General features: G+C 36.7%; 1 protein-coding gene across 2 annotated transcripts in view; it reads left to right on the top strand.

The window, feature by feature from the left end:
* Positions 1–24,194, top strand: part of RAB27A (RAB27A, member RAS oncogene family) — a 76,498-nt gene that overhangs the window by 36,955 nt on the left and 15,349 nt on the right. For both annotated transcript variants that reach the window (XM_043555379.1, XM_043555380.1), the window contains exons 3-5: positions 9,231–9,405; positions 17,611–17,696; positions 19,876–19,979. In XM_043555379.1, coding sequence (XP_043411314.1) covers positions 9,253–9,405; positions 17,611–17,696; positions 19,876–19,979 — 343 coding nt within the window. In that variant the 5' untranslated portion in view covers positions 9,231–9,252. The remainder of the gene's footprint in view (positions 1–9,230; positions 9,406–17,610; positions 17,697–19,875; positions 19,980–24,194) is intronic.

Below are 24,194 nucleotides of genomic sequence, written 5' to 3' on the forward strand. Positions count from 1 at the left end.
CAGCCACTCCTATTGCCATAGTATGGCCTATATTTTACAAACGACATATTCTACAGTGTACCCTTTCCTTGTTACCTTGTATCTCTATAAAACAAGAATTACTTATCACAAACTACAAGTAATACAACACCCAGTGTTTACTTTCCATAAATTCCTATAAACACTCATATTTTGATCCTAAAAGAGATTCAAGCAATAAATAAACTCTTTTAAGTAAATGAATCAATGGTCTCCATAAATTAAAAAAAAAAAAGCCAGAATTTCATTTGAATCATTCCACAATGGTCTTCCAGAAGAACACTCTCCACTTTCAAGAATAATTCCAATGTCCCCTTCTTTCCTAATGTGTCGTTGCTTGTATTTGTTTACTGGGTTATGTTGCTCACATACTGAAATGATGGTAACATTTCAGAAATAGGTCAACGCCTGGATTGAGACTGTTTATTCTTTATTTACCCTAACACTTCTCTTTAATACTCATAAAGAATTTGCAAATGTCTAGAGGAAGATTTTACAAATGAGGAAATGTTTGGATGTCCTGCAAGTTTTTTGAAATGTATATTTAATCTCATGGTATTTGCAGATCACTTTATTTTTTCTTTGGATAACTTGCTATGCCGGAATACTACCATCTGCTATAAGTCAGTCTTTTCACTTTGTTTAAATGAGGAGAATGGAATATTCCTATGTAGCAGGTGCATCTATAAATATTAAGCCAAATGATATGCAAATTTAGATTTTTAGCCAGGGACATCTCCCGTTACTGTTAAGGATGGCTCCATGATATTCTACAAAACACTGTATTGATGGGAATGTATGTATGAATCATAGGTGATAGGTGAATATCTAATGCAGTTTATAATATTCAGAATTTAGATAAAATCAAACTCATTCTTCAATAAAGTGTCAAGGAAGAGCTAGATTCCAATTTCCTTCTGTTTTTCAAAGCTGTTAGATTTCCACTTAGTTCTCTCTACCCAAGATCTTTTCACAAACAAGACCAGCTCCTACTCAGGAGGGCAGAAACCTATCTCCTCATACTTAGACAAGAAATCGAGAAGAGGAAGCCTACGTACAGGGAAGGCAGAGGCTGTCTTCTCTTGTGGAAATGGAGCAGTACACATGTTGTTTCTGTAGTGAGAGTGGATGTGTTTCATTCCAGGATGTAGGAATTGCAATGGTCTGAGACCATTGTAGCCAGGGCTTATTTGGTAAACACAAGTTGACCCCACTCATATCTTGGTACGTCTTAAAATGCTTTTTCTACCCTGCCTCACTCTGTATGATTTCTCTTTCCTTTTTCTGCTGTTTCTATTATGTTTGTGCTTCAGAATGCCAGGAATGGGTCAACAGTGGTTCCATAAACAAAACAAAGTAAGACAAGCCTCCTGATTTTTAACATTAAAATTTAAAAACACTGATAGACTTTACTGTTCTATGCCAGTCATTGGTACGTGAACATTTTTATCTAGATGAATGCTTGGATAAGGGGATATTAATATGTACGACAGAACATGAGGCGATAGAGTTCCCAGAAATGCTGATGTTTTATGCTTTATCAGAAAAACAGTTACATTCATATGCTTCAGTTTCTACATAGAAATCACTTTGGGCAAGACAAGTGGAATCCATAAGCTCTATAGCAATACTGTAATATTTTATTAACCTAAGAAGTTCAAAATCTTTTCCAGTAAAAATTCTGGACATATACCTCATGTTTCTCTTTTAAAAGTTTTCTCTTTATTGGCACACCTAGGTGGCTCAGTCAGTTAAGTGTCCAACTCTTGATACTGGCTCAGGTTGTGATCTTGTGGTTGTGAGATGGAGCCCTGTGTCAGGCTCCATGCAGAGCGTGGAGCCTGCCTGGGATTTTCTCTCTTCCTGGTGCCCTCTTTCTGTCCCTCCCCCCTTTTTCAAAATAAGTATTTTTTTTAAGTTTTCTCTTTATTCTCTATTGAGCTTCACATTTTTCTTTGTTTTGCATCTTTATATGCATGCCACACGTGTGGCTTGTGCACATATCGGCAGGGAAAAAGTACTATGGGGATATGAATTTTGATGTCAATTGTGTTATGTTTAGAAAGGAAGATTAAAATATTCATGAGGATTGGCTTTTTTGAAAAACCATAGAGGTGGGTATAGTCAATAGAAGAATATACTTTAGGATGTGTCTAAAAGTGTAAGATTTCCATGGTGAGTATTGGCTCTCCATTGTGCTCAGGCAACAAGCACAGAAAAGGCAGTCAATAAATATTTGATGAATGAAAGAGAGAGTGAATGAGCCAGAAGTATCCTTACAGAGAACTTAAGGCAGCACTACAGAAAATAATCTTGATTTGAGAGAAGAGTACTAAGCTCGAGACCAAACAAGTTTGTAAGGAAATGAAAAACTTGATGATTTTTATGCTCTTTCCGCTTTGAAACCACAAGAAAGAAAGACCTAAAGAAAGGATTTACAGGAGATGGTACAAGTATCAAGATACTTAATTGCTTGGATTTACTATGACCAATAAGAGGCAGACAAGCCCTCCGTTTCTGACTTCTCTTCTTGAGGGAACCAATCAGAAGGAAGGGCTTTGTGACAGAGACGCAGAAGTACAGGCCTTTTATCCCAACTTCTCTGAGTCTAAGCCTTGGTTATAAAGCAATTCATCTCTATAAGAGCTGGCACCACAGAAAACTTTGGTTCCTGAATCAAAGCAACTGTAACTGAGGTTCCTGGCTTTTAAGGAAGGAAAGGAATACAGAGAGAACAAAAATCATATGTTAGAAAAGGATACAGTGCTAGAATTTAGACTAGGCATCTAGCTCAGTCCCACATCTAACCTGCTGGTTGATTTTATATTATTCACTTGTCTTTTCTGAGCTTCCTTCAGTTTCCTCTTGTGGAAATTAAAATATTCAACTGACGAACACTCCAGCTCTGAAACTGCCAAAAATCACACAGATAAAACTTAGTGTTAGTTTGGAATGCCAAGATAGCTTTTGTGATGGATGAAGACCTCATAAGTGATTGTACCTAAATTGAATGTTTCCTATGATTTTTCTAAAGGTTCAGGTACTGGGTTAAATAAGAATAGATTGTAAAATGACATGCCTTGCTGAAAACTTGATGAGACTATTTGGAATAGTATTGCTAAAGACAAATTTCAATTACTGAACGCTTAACACAGACCAAGCAGTATGCTAAAAGCTTTCTGTCGATAATGTCACTTAATAGCCATTATTATCTCCACTTTATGGTTGAAAGAATGGAGGTTTAAAGAACAAGGAGTCTCACACAAAGAGTCAAAATTTGAACCCAAGCCTAGTTCACATCATATTAAGAAAATATCACTCTTTATGTATTACAACTCTTATACAGACCATTGAGTTTTCTTTAAGGATGATGACCTGATAAAATCATGTATATCTATTACTGTTTGTGGCACATGGTGATTATTCAACTAATATTATCCTTCCCCCCCCTTTTTTTTTTTTTTTTTACTTTCTGTACTAAATATGGGTGATAGAGGGAAAATTTGGCTTCCAAGAAATGGCTGACCTATCTGGAATAGTTTTAGAATGATTCTGCCAAATGATAGGAGATCCTAAGGTTGGAGTCTATGATTGACTTTAATAGGAAGCTTTATGGAGAATTTGGGCTAAGGTTGTGTGTGTGGTGGGGGGTAGGGAGAGAGGGAGAGAGATGGATCTAATTCCTTTGCTCTTAACTAAAACCACTCTCCTATCTTATTCCCTGAAAAACAATTAAAATATGTTTGTTTTTTAAATAAGGAAGAAGACCATTGACTTTCTCTCAGAAGGCAATTATCACCACTTAGTGAATGTTGAGGAAGTGGGTGTTTCTTGCTTTCTATTGTTAATCTGATGAGAGTGAGGGTGGAGAGCCCTGTGAAAAAATATTTGTATAGGGAGGAGAGGTAGAAGTGAACTGAGTAAGAAAGTCTTTTGCAAGTCCCAAATTAGGGTCATTCTTGACTTTTTAGAAGACACTTCCTTGAGGTATTTCAGATTCTACTTCCTGAAGGAGATCTAGAGTTTAAAGAAGTGAAATTTTTGGGTTCAAGTGTTCTTCATACATAGATCCTTATTTTCTTTTTCATTAATTTTTAGGGACATAGTTCTTTCTTACAGTTCTAAGAAAGGAATATTGCCTGCATATTGACTGTTGGAAGCTAGATTGCGATATGATGACGCTAATAGGAGTTAATACTAATACAGGATTTACTCTGTGCCAGACATTGTTCTAAACTCTTCATGTACACATTAGCTCAGTCCTCACAATAACCCTCTGAGATAGGTTTACTGCTTCATCAAATCTAAAATGTGTTGATGGTGCATTTGTGATGTTGCTAGAAGATGCTAATGAAAGGTTTTCACACAATTATCTCCAGTACCACCTCATTTAGTAACAATCGCAAGATGTCGTGGGTTGTAAGACTGTAAAATGTAAGATGCACCCCAATTATAAAGAAATTGAAATAAGAAAGCATATGCATGATAGAATTAATAAAATAAAAATTAATTTAAAAAAATCATTCCTAATTTTAAAACTGCAGAGCCTGAGGCAAAAGGGTTAAATTTTCTAAAGTGAAATGACTGGATTCACATCCAGGTAGTTTGGTTCTAGATTCCATGCTCTTAACCTCTACTTTTTCCTGTCTCTCAACAATGTGCTGGAATTGAGCCCATGTTAGCATGTAGATAGACTGCCCAAGGCCCACTTACTCATCTTCTCATTGGGATATCCATGACAGAATGGCACTGAGATCCTTCTGAGGGAAGAAGTGTGTGTAGTATGTAGCACTTGCCTTTAGGGCTGTGATAAAGATTATAAAATACTTAGTGTGTGGGCTTCCAACCCATTTTTAGCAAGAGCAATGCAATTGGAAAGAGCTTTCATGAACTGGCTTCTGAAGCATCGGTAGTTTGGAATACTGACTGCAAATAGTTTGCACAAAATGTTGTTGGGGTGTTCCGAATGTAAAATTCTGCACTGTATGTTTTCAGCTGAAACTTAATGTTAAGTTTTCTTCATCTGGTGGTAATAAGCATTGGTGAAACACACACATGTGTGTTTGTACTTGTAGTTTCCTAAGCACTAGAATTATCTTCTGCTGAAAGATGGAATGGTTCCATTAATTCTAGGCTTTAACTAAATAACTGCAAACTCAGAGAAGAATCTTGTTACCATCAATATACCCTGCCCAAACCCTGAAAAATCTGTTACCAGTTTGAAGGCCTGCCTCTTTTCCTGAGTCCTTTTATTTCCTTGCAGCTTCTTTCCTTTTTAGAATTCTGGTCTCTGTTAACCCAGACTAGCCTAGTCATTGTGACCAATTTAGGGCACACTTTACATAGCCTCCAAATTTGATGAAGGTTTTCCTCAACTTGAAATCTCTATTTTATTGTTGGATCATGGATCACTGTTTTGCTGCTAGGTCCCTTAGATAAAATGAAGGGTGAGTTCTCAACCAAGGAAGACTCTGGCACTCATCACACCTCTTCCTATTGTTTATCATATTCTCTGCCAGTGTGCCAATACTCCTTTCTCCCAACCTGTTCTCTATTCTCCAACACATACAATTGAGGTAATTATAAGTAAAAATTTAAGTTTGTTGGTTTAGTCTAAGTGTAAAGCACCAAACCATTGCTTTTTGTGCTTCTGTTTATCATTTTACATTTCTAGCCTTAAACTGTTTGAACATCTGATAAATCAACTTGGACTAGTTTGAGCCAGTTTTTAATCCATCTAAGACCATAAAAAACATTTGATAGATGACATGAACTAATTTACAAGAAGTTTGATAAAATTAGAGCAAGTATGACTTAGTTGGAGAGATTTAACTGATCAGCACTAACTTGATTCAGTAAAATATACTCTGAAACAATCAAACCTAATGTGAACCAGTCAGAACATGCTTGTCCAGGTCAGAACTTATAGAGCTAGGTAAAACTAGTTTGAAGCAGTTTGAGCCATTCAAACCAGACCCAAGTAATGTTCACTAGATATACCTAATTTTAGCCAAAGTGGCTTTAGGTCAGTAAAAAGGTGGACTCTGAACTCAACTCTTTGATTCTGAACTAGAATGAACCATTCAGATTTTTTTGGAACAAGTATGAGCTTATTAGAATGGATTGCAATGTCTGATACAGATTTGAACCTGTTTTTAAGCTGGTCATAACTCTTTTGCAATAGACATATCAATTTACAATGAGTTGAAAATGTTTTAAACCAGCCAAAAAAGATCAGAATTAGTTTGAAAGTGATCTATGTTGTGAACTAGATCTAAGTGATCTAGTTCAGCAAATGACTCTGAACCAGTCAGAAATACTTTCTGCTAGAAATATGTCTTGAGCTGATCAGGGGCAATTTCAGAGATTGTTCTTGGTCTTCAGAGCCAGTCTGATCTGTCCAGAATGGGGTGAAGAGAGTGAGCTAACATCTGCTGTGTACCCAGTGTATGCCAAACACTGTTTGTTCTGGGTGTTCCACAAAGAGCATCCCTTTCAATCCTTAGAACAATAGTGTGAAGGAGTATATATTCTTTTTCACAGAATGGAAACTTGAACCAAGGCTCAGAGACGTCTGAGTAGCTGGCATGTGGGAGACTTGGGATTCAGCCTGGCTCTCCTGGACTTCAGAGGTCATGCGTTTCCTATTAGGCTACCTTATACAGTATCGTACCCAGTTACTGTTAAGCCCAACATGCATTTGTAGAAACTTGAGTAACAAGAATAAGCTTGGAGATAGAGTGGACATTGGACTTAGAGTTAGGAGATGTATATGCTAGACTGTGCAAATGAGTTCATCTCTATGGGTTCTAATTTTCATCCTTTGGAAAACTGAACCCAGAGAGTGAAAGGTCTGGATCTTTATCTGCCTTGTTAATCTGAAAATAATTGCCTAGAGGCATGATCTGAAGAGTGCAAACTATGATTAATAGTGATGGTGGTTTTTATACCTTTAGTTGTGGTATTTGGTTTGTTAATACCTTCATTTATGATGGCTTAGTTTGTGAATAAACTGTTATGTATTGCTGTCAACATGAATAGAAAACGAAACCCACAAAGAGCATTTGTAGACTTATCTGCGTGACTGTTCTCCCATGATAACTAAACACATTAAATTTTGGTGCAGCAGAGGTAGTTTAATCTGTCTTTGAATTCCGTTCAAGTGGATTTAGAGAATTACAGAAGAGTGATGCCATTGATGACAACATTTTCTTCTGTACCTTAAATGACGGAAAAACACAGATATGGAAATGAGCAAACTTTGTTCAAATTAAAAATAAAGAAGTAAGATAGCTGTTATCATTGCAGACTTCGGAGTTGCTTTCTGCTTGGTCATTCATTTTGAGGGGAACCTCTAAAATGATTTAACACTATCTAGACCTGCTTTTCAATTCTTAGCTCTTATTAATGAATCACTGGGAGCCAAATGAGATGCTGTAGTGTGATAAACTATTTGTACCCTATTGGTCATCTTCTGGAGAGGAATTCTGTTATGTACCATTAATACTGGCAACCAACCTGTACATACTGAAGCTATAGCATAGGAAGGTCATCATCTGTGAAGTATCATTCTTTATAGTGTGCAAATAGAATTATCAATGTTAGTGGAGGCTCTGCCCTTATCAGCTGACCAGCCATATCTGAATATGAGGTCACAGTCTTCGCTAAGGCATGATGAGGAAATAAATTGCAGTGGCTCTTGGGGGTCGGCATTCAGGATTTTTGGCCATAAGGTGAGTCATCAAATTGAGGATAGGGTGGGGGAGGCACCCTTGAAAATCAATAAATGTCCTTGCTTAAGCTTTTATGAATCTTATGGATCTATAGAAATAATTCCATAGGAAGCATTGAGAATTGTGGTAAAGTTTCTCGATGTGAGGCTGGGTGAAAGTGCATAATGAGAGGGAAATCAGCATCTAATGTAGGCATTTGATGTGTGTGTATGGGTAAGTATGCATGTTTGAATGGGCAGATAGAGTGGTCAGTGGTAATGGTATAGCTGATTATTTTTCCGATTTTCAGAATGGTTTATTGGTATCATAAATGCAAAGATAAAAAGAAGTAAGCTTTCCCTGGAGGCAGACTACATTTTCAGTTGGACTGGTATTTTGAGTAGTTTGAATCTATTTAGAGAATAAAAACAAATCATGAAGAGTGCTGATTGCAAAGGATAAAAATAACCATGTTTAGGTCTTGGTGGTAAAAACAGAATTTTTCTTCTGTAAGGTGGACTTTTGTTTTAGTTACTATTGAAGACCTGAATTGGTAGCATTTCTTGTTCAAATACCAAGGCAAGTATGGGTAGGTGAACCCTTTGTAATGGAACTATGGTCTCTAAACAGTGACTGCCCAAATCTGGAACTCCGTTCCCAAGGGAGAAGTGAATTCTAGCAAAGCCCTGACCTAATTGCAATATATAATAACAATAAAATAAAAGAAGCTGCAAGCCAAATTTTACTTGTGAATTTAGCATTGTCTTTGAAGGAATTAACTATAGTGACATTTGGAAATGAATAGGATAAATGAAATTGCCTAGATGTCCACATAAAAGAGAAAACCCAAGGATCTAGTGCTAGGAGACTCTGAAAAAGAAGGGGGGGGTGGTTAGAATCACTTGCACTCCTAATTTTTATTATTTCTGTAACATTCTCCTTTCTCCTTTTATAATTTTTGTTTTATAGGATCTGTATGTAAGACTGAGTGGTTGGGGGCGCCTAGGTGGCTCAGTCAGTTAAGTGTCTGACTTTGGCTCAGGTCATGATCTTGCAGTTTGTGAGTTTGAGCCGTCAGGCTCTTGATGAAAGCTCAGAGCCTGGAGCCTGCTTTGGATTCTGTGTCTCCCTCTCTCCCTGCCCCTCCCCTGCTTGTACTCTCTCTCCTCTCAAAAATAAATATTTTAAAAATTAAAAAAAAAAAAGACTTGGTAGTGGTTATCTTCTTGATTTTCATTCGCACTTGGAATTTTTGTCTTGATAGTACTATAATGTGCATGTTAAATTTAAATTAAAATGTTATTTCAGTAGTACCTCATCTAGCAAAATATTAGGTCCTTGGGGGCAGTAATATCTAATCCTCTTCACAGAACCCTTAGGCATGTAGGTGTCACATAGTACTTATTGAGCTGGATATTAAAGTAACTCACTTTATTCATGGAAGATTCTAATATTTCCTAATGGCTTTTTCGTAAATATGCATTTGTTTGTATTTTGCAGGTGAACCACTGAGTTCTTCATTATGTCTGATGGAGATTATGATTACCTCATCAAGTTTTTAGCTTTGGGAGACTCTGGAGTGGGGAAAACCAGTGTACTTTACCAGTACACAGATGGCAAATTTAACTCCAAATTTATCACAACAGTGGGCATTGATTTCAGGGAAAAGAGAGTGGTAAGTTCTATATAAAAATATCTGAGTCAACATTTGCCTTTCTGTTTAGTCTACTTGGTAGGAATTAGAAAGACAAAGTTTGGAATATACCAGTAAAGGGTGCATATGAAAATGCATTATGTTTAATCTAGGCAATGTGATTTCGAAGGTTGTGCTGAAAAACAATATAAAACCAAGGAGATAGGCGCCTGGGTGGCTCAGTCAGTTGAGCATCTGGCTCTTGAGTTGGTCTCCGGTCTCGATCCCGGGGTCTTGGGATCTAGCCACATGTCAGGATCTGTGCTGAGCTTGCAGCCTGCTTGAGATTCTCTCTCTCTCTCTCTCTCTCTCTCGCCCTCCCTCCCTCCCTCCCTCCCTCCCCTCCACCCCTCTCCCACATTCATGCACTCAACCTCTTTCTCTGAAAACAAAACCAAGGAGACAAAGTGAAGATTTCTTTTAATTTTCTCTTGAACACCCTTTCGGCTTGTGTCTTTCCCTGGACCTTCACAGTTACTTGTCTAACTTTGTTATGAAACCTACAAAGCACCCTGACCCTGATACTCCTGTTTTGTGAGCTATGCTCTTCCCCCTTTGATGTCATTTTTAATGGCCTTTTTCTTAATTCAACCCCGCTAAGTGGCAGAATTCATCACTGCTGCCAGAAGGGTGAGGTTGGAGTTGGAGTGAGAATGCCAGTATTGCGTTTTGATCTGGAAAGTAACCAAGGGAACAGGGAGGTTCCTCAGAACACTGAAGGAGGGGGCTCTTTCATTTAAGGAACCACAGGACTGAAAGTTATTCTGGTGATGGAGAGGAGGGCAGGAAGTCACTGTGTTAGAGTTGCAGAGAGAAGATGGTCTTCTCTGTGAACTACATTTCTTGCTGAAAAATCAACCCTTACCATGAAGCAGGTCCACAAGGAGTCAGGAGATTAATAACAAAGATCTTTCAATGGGGAATATTCTTCCTGGAAAAGATACAAGGTCTCTGTCTTCCAGGGCAAAAGAATTCATTACCTCTTAGTCACCCTAGGTCTTTTTTTCCACTTCTAGAGTCTTAAAGGCCCACTGAGTAAGAACAGGACTTTATAAAAATTTTAGTATTGACATGTAATTGGTAGAATCAGCATGTGTATATGTGATTATATTTATCAATTCCCATTTTATAACCTTGTATTTTAAAAATGACTTTATTGGGGCGCGTGGGTGGCGCAGACGGTTAAGCGTCCGACTTCAGCCAGGTCACGATCTCGCGGTCCGGGAGTTCGAGCCCCGCGTCAGGCTCTGGGCTGATGGCTCAGAGCCTGGAGCCTGTTTCCGATTCTGTGTCTCCCTCTCTCTCTGCCCCTCCCCCGTTCATGCTCTGTCTCTCTCTCTCCCAAAAATAAATAAACGTTAAAAAAAATAAAATAAAAATGACTTTATTGAGATATAATTTACATAACATAAAATTCACTCATTGAAAGTGTACAACTCAGTGTTTTAGTATATTCACATTTGTACAAACCATCACTGCTATCTAATTTTAGAACATTTCACCACCCCAAAAGAAACCTCATACCCTTTAGCAGTCTTTTCCAATTTACCCTCCTTCAGGCATTAATTCATTCACCATAGGTTTTGAGTTAATTTTGTGTATGGTGTGAATAGGGGTCCAACTTCTATTTTTTTTGCATATGGGTATCTAGTCCCATTAGCATTTATTGAAAGTTCTTTCTCTTATGTATGTTCTTTCTCTTATGAATGATCTTGGTGCTCTTGTTGAAAATCAGTTGACCATAAATAAAAATACTTATTTGTGGACTGGAAATTCTGTTCCATTCATCTAGATGTCTATCCTTAAGCCAGCACTATCTTGACTACTTCTGCTTTGTAGTACGTTTTGACATTGGGAAGCATGTCAAAGTCTTCCCACTTTGTCCTTATTTTTCAAGATTATTTTGGATACCTTGCAATTACATTTGAATTTTAGGGTCAGCTTATCAATTTCTACAAAGAAGCCAGCTGAGATTTTGGTAGGGATTGCACTGAATCTGCAGATCAATTTGGGGAATATTGGTATCTTAACAATATTACACCTTCTGATCCATGAACATGAGATGTTTTTCCATTTATTTAGATCTTCTTTAATTTCTTTCAACAGTGTTTTGCAGCTTTCAAAGTATGTTTTTTGTTAATATTATTCTTAAGCATTTTACTTTTTTATGCTATTATTTTTAAAAACTATTACTATTTTAATTTTAGAGACAGAGTATGAGTGGGGGAGAGAGGTAGAGGAAGAGAGAGAGAGAATCTTAAGCAGGCCCCACGCTCAGCATGGAACCCTGACATGGGGCTTGTGCCTGGGATCGTGACCTGAGCCAAAATCAAAAGTTGGACGCTCAAAGGATTGTTTTTATGCTATTGTAAATTGAATTAATTTTTAAATTCATTTTGAATTGTTCATTGCCAGTGTATAGAAATACAATTTATTTTGTAAACTGATCTTGTACACTGGGTACTTGTTGAACTTGTTTATTAATTCTAATTGTGTGTGTGTGTGTGTGTGTGTGTGTGTGTGTCTGTATTTATTCCTTAGGATATTTTATATACAAGATTGTGTCATCTTCTGTTTTACTTCTTCTTTTCCAATTTGGATAAGTTTTATTTTTTTCTTGCCTAATTACCCTGGCAAGAACCTCAGTAAAATGTTGAATAGAACTGATGAGAGAGAACATCCTCATCTTGTTTTTGATTTCAGGGAGAAAGAAAGCATTCAGACCTTCACCATTACGTATAATGTGAGTTCTTGGGTTTTCCATAGATGCAGTTTTTCTTTTTTTTAATTTTTTTTTTCAACGTTTATTCATTTTTGGGACAGAGAGAGACAGAGCATGAACGGGGGAGGGGCAGAGAGAGAGGGAGACACAGAATCGGAAACAGGCTCCAGGCTCCGAGCCATCAGCCCAGAGCCCGACGCGGGGCTCGAACTCCCGGACCGCGAGATCCTGACCTGGCTGAAGTCAGCCGCTTAACCGACTGCGCCACCCAGGCGCCCCTAGATGCAGTTTTTCAAGTTGAGGACATTCTCTTCTATTTCTAATTTGTTGAGTGTTTTTATCATGAAAGGCATTGGATGTTTTCAAAGGGTTTTTTTTGCACATATTGAGATGGTCATGTGATTTTTGTTCTTTATACTACTATGGTGTATTGTGTTGTATTGATTTTTGTAAGGCCAATCAACATTGCTGTCCTTGTGATAAATTTCACTGTGTCATGGCATATAATCCTTTTTATATTTTGTTGGATTCTATTTGCTAATATTTCGTGTCTATACTCAGAATGGATGTTGGTCTGTAGTTTTTTGTTTTTGTTTTTGTTTTTTCTCATGATATCTTTGGTTTTGGTATCAGTATAATATTGGCCTTATAAAATGAGTCAAGTATTTGCACCTTTTATCTATTTTGGAAGAGTTTGGGAAAGATTGGTGTTGATTCTCCTCTAAACATTTGGTTAAATTCATCAGTGAAGACATTTGTGCCTGGCCATTCCACAAAAACTCTATTTGTCTCCTTATTAGTTACATGTCTATTTAGATGTTCTATTTCTTCTTGAGTTAATTTCTGGTATTTGTGTTTAAGAATTTCTCAATTATAGATTATCTAATTTTTTGGCATACAATTGTTCAGAGTATTACTTTATAATCTTTTTAGAAATGTAAAGTTGGTAGTTTTGTCCTTTGAAAATTTTTCTAATTATTTAAATTTTTATTATTTTTTAGTGTATCTGGAGATACAGAGATCTTTAAAAAACTTTCTGATTTTAAAAGTTTGAGTTTTCTATTTTTATTCTTGGTCAATATAGCTAAAGGTTTATGAATTTTGTTGACCTTTTTAAAGAAAAGACAATTCATTTCCACCAATCTTTATGATTTCTTTTCTTCTGTTTGCTTTTGGTTTAGTTTATCTTATTTTTCTAGTTTCTTAAAGTTGAAAGTTATTTATTAGAAATCTTTATTCTTTTTTAATATAGGTGCTTACTGCTAGAAATTTCCCTCTAGGCAATGCTTTAGCTTCATTTGATCATTTTTTGTAGTTGTGCTACAACTACAGTAAAAAAGTATTTTAGTAAAAATACTAAAAGTATTTTTTAGTTTCCCTTGTGTTTCTTCTTTGACATATTGGTTATTTAAGACTGTGTTGTTTATTTTCCACATATTTGTGAATTTTCCAAATTTTGGTTTACTGTTAATGATTGCTAATTTTACCCATTGTGGTTAGAGACACATTTTGTATTATTTGACTTTTGAATTTATTGAGGCTTGTTTTATGATCTAACATATGGCCTGTCCTTGAGAATGTTTTGTGTGTACCTGAGAAGAATGTATGATCTGCAGTTGTTGAGTGAAGCATTCTGTCGATGTCTGTCATGTCTTTGATTTATAGTGTTGTGCAAGTCTTGTGTTTCCTTGTTCATCTGCCTACTTGTTCTATCCATTACAAAAAGTAGAGTATTGGAATATCTCAATATTACTGTCGGCTTATTTTTCTCCCTTTTTCTTCATATGTGTTCTTAATGGAGTAACCTTTTTATCATTATAAAATGATAAATAACAATTTTTGCTTTAATTTTACTTTTTTCTGATATTAGTATGGCCCCTCAAGCTCTTCTTTTAGTTTTTGTTTGCATGGATTTTTTTTCCCCATCCTTTTGTTTACAGCCTCTTTGTGTCTTTGAATCTAAAGTGTGTCTCTTGTAGACAGTACATTGTTGGATCATGTTTTAAAGTCCATTTTGCCAATCTCTGCCTTTTATTTGCAGTATTTAATCCACTTACATTTAATGTAGTTACTGAAAAAGTAGCATTTATGTTTGCCATTTTGCTACTTGTTTTCTATGTATCTTTTTCTGGTATTTATTTATGTGTTTATGCATTTATGTATTATTTTTGAGAGAGAGCACAAACAGGGAAGGAGGAGAGAGAGAAGGGGACAGAGGATCCAGAGTGGGCTCTGTGCTGACAGCAGCAAGCCTGATGCGGGGCTCTAACTCATGAACTATGAGATCGTGACCTGAACCCAAGTCAGACACTCAACTGACTGAGCCACCCAGGTGTCCTTGTTTTCTACATGTCTTATTTCTCTTTTTGTTCCTCAATTTCTTCCTGACTACTTTATTTTGTGTTCTATATTTACTAGTATACTATTGTAACTCCCTTGCCATTATTTTTACTATATTTTTACTATATTTACTATATTTTACTATATTTTTACTATATTTTACTATATTTTTACTATATTTTACTATTTACTATATTTTACTATATTTTACTATATTTTTTAATAGTTCCACTAAGCATTACAATTATCATCTTAATTTATAACAATCTAGTTTTGATGAATACCAACTTAATTTCAATATTATAATGAAACTGTGCTTATATAGGACTTCATTTCCTACTCCCTCCTCTGCACCGTTATTGTCACACAAATTACAACTTTATATGTTGTGTGCCTATCAACAGGTTTGTACTTATTCATGAAGTTGTACTTAAATCAGATGGAAGAAAAGAATTACAAAAATGCATTTATACTTTCTTTTATATTTATGTAGTTATCTTTCTGGTGCTGTTTGCTTTTTTATGGACTTTATTTGCTGCCTAGTGTCCTTTTATCTTAGCCTGAAGCATTATCTTTATTATTTCTTATAGGGCAAGTATGCTAGTGGTGAATATTCTGTTTTTGTGCATCTGGTGATGTCTTAATTAATCATTCAATTTTAAATGAAAGCTTTGTTGCCTATAGAATTATTGGTTGATTAGTCTTTATTCTTTCAGCACTTTAATTATGTCCTCCTACTGCCTTTTGGCCTCTATTGCTTGTATGTGATGAATCACTTTTTACTTGCTGCTTTTAAGATTCTCTCTTTGTCTTTGGGTTTTGACAGTTTGATGATGATGTGCCTAGTCAGTCTCTATGAATTTATCCTTCTTGGAGCTCACTGAGTTTCTTGAATGTGAAGACAAATGTTTTTTGTCAAATTTTGGGATGTTTTTGGCTATTATTTCTGCAAATATTTTTTCTGCCTCTGTCTTCTTTTGATATGATTGCTAGTTTGCATATGTTGGTATGTTTGATGGTTCCATAGGTCTCTGTAACTCTGTTCATTTTTCTTTACTCTATTTCCTTTTGTGCCATGGCCTAGATAATCTCAACAGACCTGTCTCTTCAAATCAGTGGTTATTTCTTTTGCCATTTCAAGTCTGCTATTGAGCCCCTCTAGTGAATACTGCACTTCACTTACTGTATTTTTAACTCCAGAATCTCTATTTACTTTTTATAGTATCTATGTCTTTATTGACATTCTGTATTCAATAAGGCATTATTCTCATACTTTATTTCTTTAGATATGATTTCCTTTAGTTCTTTGAACATGTTTATAATAGCTGATTTCAAGTCTATGTCTAGTAAGTTCAACATCTGGCCTTCCTTAGGGATGACTTCTGTTGATTCCTTCACTCCCTTCCCCTGCCCCCCCCCGCCCCCCGCCATGTATAAGCCATACTTTCCTGTTTCTTTGTGTGTCTCATAAACATTGTTGAAAACTGGACATTTTAAATGATAAAACCTGGCAATCAAATTCTTCCCCTTTCCTAAGAGGTTCTTGTTTGTGCTCTTTATTTTTGTTGCTGTTGTTCCTACTGTTTATTTAGTGACATCCCGGGACTAATTCTATCCCAGCACTAATTCTAGTGCTGAAGTTAACTGAAGTCTCTGTTCAGTTAACTCAGTGATAAGCCAATGAGTGGACAGGTTTCTTTGAACCAGTAAGTCTATCAGCCTTTTCCAACAGATTGTGTATGTGCATGCATGCACCCATTGTGGGACATGTGCCTAATGTTCCTGCAGGCAGTTTACAACTCTGCCTTAGCCTTCATTTCCTGCTTGAGAGAGTCTCAAAGTCAGCCATAGAGAATTGGGTCTTTTCAAGTCTTTTCCAAGCATATGTATGGTCCTATACATGAAAGTGGCCTAGTAGATTCCAAGGAACATTTTGGAGCTTTTCAAGACTCCCTATGGACATCTCATTTCCTGTTTGTTTGTTTGTTTGTTAGATTTAGCCCCAGTTGGTATTGCTGCCTTTGGTAGCTGTGATGTTAAATAATTGCTGCTGATTGTTTTCAACAAATGTCCTAAGAGTAAGGTTATCATCATAGAGCAAGCTTTGAGTCAGGCAAAGTCAAGTGAAGGCCTGGGAATGGAGATTTACAGGTAACTTTCAGACAGTTCTCTGGGGATGAGACTTGGAGAGCTCCAAACCTGTTCTGCCTCCTTTCAGTGGCTACTATGCTAATGGTTTTCACAGCTACCATAGTTATGCATCTGTTGGTTTTCAAAGCTACTAAGGAGCTGGGGAGGGTGGGATGGGAATAAGATAAATTGAAACAGCACAAAGTTTACTGTTTTTACTGATATTCAGCCATTTTTATGGAATAGATTCTTCTTGGGATGTTGCAAGCCTTTGTTAATTCTCAGAGTTTAGAAAAAGTAGATTTTGACATTTTTGGCCAGTGTTTCATTGCTTTAATGGAGGAAGAGATCTTAAGATGTCCTTCCTATAAAATTGCTTTAGAGTACTTTTTAAAGATGGGATAGGGAAAAATCATAGAAAGGTAGTATTTTCTGAAACTAGTGACCTGAGGGAACTTTGAGGAAAGGTGAGTGGATTAATGTTTTGTTTCTTTCTTTAATATTTATTTTTGAGAGAGAGAGAGAGGGAGAGGGAGGGAGAGAGAACACGTGCATGTACAAGTGGGGGAGGGACAGAGAGAGAGAGAGAGAGAGAGAGAGAGAGATGGAGACAGAGGATCCGAAGTGAGCTCTGTGCTGACAGCAGAGAGCCTGATGCGGAGCTCAAACTCAAGAACGGTGAGATCATGACCTGAGCTGAAGTCGGACGCTCAACCAACTAAGCCACCCAAGTTCCTCAGATTATTGTTATTTATACATATTATATGATATTTATATATATTTCATAATATACTTATAAAAATATATAACGTGTATATTTATGTTTTATTACAAATTACTGTATTACCCAAAGATAATTGTTTGGAATAACATACAAACAAGGTTGTATTCCAGAGGGGTTTTTTTGAGTCTAGAAGCTTATGGGAGTTTTACTGAATAGAAAAGTAAGAAGAGTAGTGTTCTCAAAAGTTTTCTTTTTCATTTTGCTATTTTAGGTGTACAGAGCCAATGGGCCAGATGGAGCCATTGGCAGAGGTCAGAGAATCCACCTGCAATTATGGGACACAGCAGGGCAGGAGAGGTATGAGACCTTCAGTTATGTGTTTCTTACTGGAGGAAAGGGAAAACCAGCTATGCTCTTCATACAGTGCCTGAGCAGGAAAAGGCCAGCTGATGGATTGATTTGTACTTAGATAAGACATACTTACAAATTAGCAGGAAATTTATCAATCCGAAATGGTAATGATGTGTCCTTCATACAAGGACAGAAGAAAAATGAATCCTTTTCAAAATAGACCATCTTACTTACGGTCTTTCTTCTTCTTTCTTCTTCTTCTTTCTTTTCCTGCTTTCTCCTCCTCCTCCCTCCTCTCTCTTTCTTCCTCCTCCTTTCTCGTTCTACTCATTTGCTTAGACACTTTCCACCATTTACTTTTGCTATTTACTCAGCCACAAAGACAATTGTAGAATTGCATGCATTATTCTTGATTGTTGAAACCTCATGGAAAATCTGATTGGAATTAACTCATATGGTCAGAGGTTGCTTGATCAAGATAAGTCACATGAAATCTTGATAAAAATTTAAGTTAGCTAGAAGCTGCTGTTTTCTCTAGTTTTCTTGAAGTATTCTTTTGTTTTTTAACTTTTTATTCTGGAAATATTCAACTATATACTAGAAAGGATAGTATAATAAAATCATGTACACATTTCCCAGCTTCAACAGCCATCGATTTGTGGCCTATCTCATTTCATTTATACCTCTACCACTTTTTACCCCCACTCCTAAATTATTTTTAAGCAAATTCCAAATATCAGATTTTTTCATTTATAACTACTTTGGTAGGTATTTCTAAAAGATAAGGACTCTTTTTTTTGTAAAAATGTTCACTAGGAATATTTGAGAAAATTTAAAATATATTAGATGACAAATTCACGTCAGTATTCTTTTCCGTAGAGCCTATGCCTGTCAGTTGCAGGCTTTGCATAAAAGTAAAATGGAAACGGACTTGAAACGGAGAGAGAAAGGATATAGCTGGATAAAACCTTGGAAGAGAGCACCAAGAAAGGCTAGGGACTGAGTCAATAGTACTCCCATCTTGAAGCCAAAGAAATGTTTTTCAGAGTTATTAAACTTCTGTAGAGACTGAAATTAAAAGGTTATGGAACCCATTGCAATGTCAGGTCAAGTTGAACTTTCTCAGGACAAGGAAAACCTACACAGCAGGCACCATTGCTTTTGGCCTAATTAACTGTTAATTGTACTGTGCATTCTTGGCTCAGACTAATGTATCATGAGCTAGTTCTTGTGGTCCCTGTCCAGCAGACTGTTTTTTCAAATCACATGCTCCATTAACACATAAACTTATGTAAGTGATAAATAACTGTAGTATACACTTTTGGAATATCATTATCTTTTTTTTAATTTTTAAAAACTTACACAGATTGTTTTTATTTTATTTATTTTTATTCATTTAACTCCAGCATAGTTAACATACAGTGTTAAATTAGTTTCAGGTATACAATATGGTGATTCAGCAATACACTATACTGAGTTCGATACATTACTCAGTCCTCGTCATGAGAAATGTACTCTTAATTCCTTAATCTATTTCACCCATCTCTTCCCCCACCTCCCCTCAGGTAATGATCAGTTCTCTATAATATTGTTTTTATTTAAATTTTTTAATGTTTATTTATTTTTGAGAGAAACACAGAGACTGCACGAGCAGGGGAGGTAGAGAGAGATAGAGAGGGAGGGAGACAAAGAATCCAAAGTAGGATCCAGGCACTGAGCTGTCAGCACAGAGCCTGTTGCAAGGCTCAGACTCACAAACTGTGAGATCATGACCTGAGCTGAAATTGGCCACTTAACCGACTGAGCCACCCAAGTGCTCCAAGATTGTTTTTATTTTAAAAGAAAATTCCAAATATAATTTTTGGAAAGTATCAGTATGTTTTGAAATATTCTTTCTAGCTCTAGATATCTCTTTACCATATTTTATAAGATACCCAGTATCATTGATTATATATATACCTTTATACTGATAAAATGATCTATTATAGCACACTTTGTTAAATCTTGTATAGTTAAGAGGTACCATATGCATGTATAATGTGAAGTTATTAGAAATTATGGCACATTATTAAACACCTAATTTGTTATTGATGAATTATGGGAAGAGCTGAGGGAATTGCTGCCAGTTTTATATTTCAGGAGTGAGGCCATGATTTAGGTGACCAATCTGCTTTTATGTTCCTAGGTTTCGTAGCTTGACAACAGCATTCTTCAGAGATGCTATGGGGTTTCTTCTGCTTTTTGATCTGACAAATGAGCAAAGTTTCCTCAATGTCAGAAACTGGATAAGTAAGTGTTACTGTTTCCCTGTCTCCCACTGCCCACTTCCCATAATAAAATGCCCTCTTATATTCGACTTTTGGTGCAAGTTGTTTTGGAGGAGCTCCTAAGGTTTTACTTTAGGGGCAAAGATAACTAACATTCTGTGCTTTTCCTGGTAATGTTAACTTTGATTTGCTCACTTCTTTTTTTATTTTTTTATAAGTGTTTTAAAGAAATGTTTATTTATTTTGAGAGAGAGCGAGAGCAAGCAGGGGAGAGGCGGGGAGAGGCAGAGAGAGAGAGGGAGAGAGAGAATCCCAAGCAAGCTCTGTCAATGTGGAGCCTGACGGGGGGCTCAAACCCACAAGCTGTGAGATTATGACCGAGCTGAAATCAAGAGCCAGAGGCTTAACGGACTGAGCCACCCAGGCACCCCTTTGCTGAGTACTTCTTATCCTATAGGCACATGGCAGCACTTTGCATGTAATCACTTTGGCTTTTCCACAGAGGGTGCTGTTAGCCCCATTTGATAGATAAGGAGACAGAAGCCCAGAGAAGATAAATCTCTAAGTATCTGCTTGCCTGTCGTATACTGTGAGGACTTGTATCATCCCAAGGCTTAACACATACATCACATAGATATAAATATGTTTTGAAGGCTTTGCAGATCATACCCCCACCTCCATGTCTCTTCTGTACTCAGAGGTCCCTTTTCTGCTTTTAGGGCCAGAGCATTGGGCAGGAGGATCCCATGATGGAAGACTCTAGAATTACATTTGCAAAAATGGTCACCAGTACTACACACACACACACAAACACACACACACGCACACACAAACACACTCTCTACATACACACACATATATACACACATATATATATACACATACACACATACATACATACATACACATAAACACACACAATGGAGTATTACTCAGCAATCAAAAAGAATGAAATCTTGCCATTTGCAACCACGTGGATGGAACTGGAGGGTATTGTGCTAAGTGAAATTAGTCAGAGAAAGAAAAAAATCACATGACTTCACTCCTATGAGGACTTTAAGAGACAAAACAGATGAACATAAGGAAAGGGAAACAAAAATAATATAAAAACAGGGAGGGGGACAAAACAAAAGAGACTCATAAACCTGGAGAACAAACTGAGGGTTAATGGAGGGGTTGTAGGAGGGGGGGATGGGATAAATGGGTAAGGGGCACTAAGGAATTTATTCCTGAAATCATTGTTGCACTATATGCTAACTAATTTGGATGTAAATTTAAAAAAATAAAAAAACAAGTTAAAATAAAACCAAAACAACAACAACAAAAAAAACCTGATCCTTGTACTTAATATTAATGAATAAGATCTCTTGAAAACTATCCTAAATCATTAATATACATTAACACTTTTAGCTCCATTTTCAGACAAGCACAATAAGACAGAAAGATACTGGTTTATCCAAGATTATGTGGCTAGTAAGTGAATGTATAGCTCCTGGGACCATGCTCTTAAGCATGACACCCATGGTTCACAAGTCTATCTCTGACAGTTTCTAGACTAGATTTTCATTATTTCTTACCTGACCTAGTCTAATATCCTAATTTGTTGTCTTAACTCTAGTTTCATCTCCCTCAAATCTACTCTCCACATGGCTGCCAGAGTTATCATTCTAGAAGATAAATATGATCTCATTAAAATGTTTCAATGGCTTCCTGTGGCCCATGATAAAGTACCAGATATTTTACATGCATTACAAGATGCTTCAAAATGTGCCACTGGCTGTCATTCTCATCTTCAGCTGATGGCTCACTGATCTTTGCTTCTGTAATTTTACTTTTGTTTTTATCACTGAGTTGCCCTTCTCCTATGTCTCCTGAGGAAGCATCTCCTTATTTTCAGAGTGTTTGCTTAAATGTAAATTTCACGACCCCCATACACTATTATGCATTTCTTCTTTAAATTGCCGTAATAGTTTGTACATATTTTTATTATGATGTATGCTAAATTCCTATACTTGTTAACATGTCTTTCTTACATGAATCTGTTAAACTCTGATTTGTGTATGTCTTTTTAGCACCAAGCATGTTGCCTAGAATACAGTAGAAATTAAATGTGCTTTTTATGTATTGATGGAAGGAAGGAAGCAAGGAACAAATGAACTGATTTCTGGAAATATAAATCAATGTCTTTAATATTGAATATAGCAGAGTTTTAGAGGAGGTTATTAAATGTTTCTAAATGTTAAAAAATACAACATGACCATTAAATCAGAATACAAAAAAAAAATACCTACCATTTAAAAACGACTTGGTGTTTTGGTATTATAAAAGGGTCATTGGCTGTGATTTTGATAGTAGAAAACCTTGTTTTTAAGAACCAGTTTTGAAATAAGTAATTTCTGTGGTGCACTGTGATTTTAAAAGGTTTTTCCCATACTTTGTATCTGGTCCTCACAAGCTCTGGGAGAAGATTCAGGCAGGTGGCGTGTCTTTATTTTAGGATGAGGACTCTGGGCCTTAAATAGTAGTTGACTTCTCTGAGGACATGGAATTTTTGCTTTCAGATCAATAGGCTTTTTAAAATTTTTTCTTTACATTTATTTATTTTTGAGAGACACAGAGAGACAGAGCACAGAGAGAATGAGACGCACAATCCAAAGCAGGCTCCAGACTCCTAGCTGTCAACACAGAGCCTGACGGGGTGGGGGTGGGGGGGCTGGAACTCACAAACCATGAGATCATGACCTGAGCCCAAGTCAGACGCTTAACCAACTGAGCCACCCAGGCGCCCCAAGTTCAGTAGCCTTTAATGCACTTTCTCAACTAAATTGATCATTACCAGTTGAAGAGCTATTTAATATTTTACGTATAGTTTCCCCACATTTAGTTATGCTTACTGGACTTGACTTTGTTAATGCCCGTGTTGCATACCTCATTATTTCTCTTACAGCTGAATGATGGTGGCTATTTTTAGTCCTTTATTTTCACACCTTGCTTCTCATCTTCTTTTCAGTATCGTTAGAACAAATTCTGGGGCTGCCTGGGTGGCTCGGTTGGGTGAGCATGCGACTTCAGCTCAGGTCATGATCTTGCGGTTAGTGAGTTCAAGCCCCACGTCGGGCTCTGTGCTGACAGCTCAGAACCTGGAGCCTGTTTCAGATTCTGTGTCTCCCTCTCTCTCTGCCCCTGCTCACTGATAGAAATGGAAACTCTGAGACAGATAAATCTTGTCTCTCTGGACTTTTTAGCTAATTAGGTAAATAACAAAGTTATGTGAAATTATGTGTAATGTATGCATGTTATTTTGTTTTCCTTATAGTGTAAAAGAATTCTTACAGGTAAAGAAAACATACACATTTTGAGGATTTCATATCTTCAATGGAAAATATTCCCCCCCTCCCCAACCCATCTTTAAAAAAAAGAAAGTTATAATGTTCAGGGTCAGAAGTAATAGTATCAAATCTTAATTGGGAATAAAAATGTATTATCTATACATTTTATTTTTCCTCCGTTAGCATTTTGAGTATTACACGGATCAGTCATTTCTTCTTTTTGGGGGGTAGGATACATATCAGAACAAAGGTACTATTGCATTAAACAGCTGATTCCTAGACTCTGATTAGCCTGGGGAGAGGAGGTCTGTGTCCTCCCTTTGCTTCTCCAGACCTGTACTGGCAGTGCCTTTTCTCTTGACTCCGATTCTCTCCGTGCCCTTTTGGGAAGGGGATACATACAAAGGTGAGCCCTGCTGAATCAGGAGACTGAACAGAGAGCTGAGTCCTCTAAGCCTAAATCTGAAATCTGAAAGGAACCAGGCAGTGTTGGATTCACTCATCTGTCTTCCTGGACCTCAGAGAAAAGCCCCTTCTACCTACCCCCCCCCCCAACCTTTTTTAAACTGGTTGGAGTTCTACTTAAAAATCTGGGAAATTATGGCCTCCATGAAATTTTCTGTGATAACTGTAGTTGTATTAAACTTTTTTCCTCTTAGCTTCTATTTTGTACTACTTTGAGGATTTTTAGCATAGTAGGTTGTAGTAGGTTTTTGTGTATTTGCCTTTTTCTAAAGTGAGATTTTTAAAAGAATTGATTACTTTTTATATAAGTAAGTCAGTGTTTGTAGAAAAATCAGGAAGAAATAAAAATCGCCAATAATCACACTTACCAGAGTCTCCAAAATAAACACTATTAAACATCATTACTGGTAATACTCACCTAGCACTTCTAAATGCTTTAAAGA

Source organism: Prionailurus bengalensis, chromosome B3, assembly GCF_016509475.1.
Source record: "Prionailurus bengalensis isolate Pbe53 chromosome B3, Fcat_Pben_1.1_paternal_pri, whole genome shotgun sequence".
Taxonomy (NCBI): domain Eukaryota; kingdom Metazoa; phylum Chordata; class Mammalia; order Carnivora; family Felidae; genus Prionailurus; species Prionailurus bengalensis.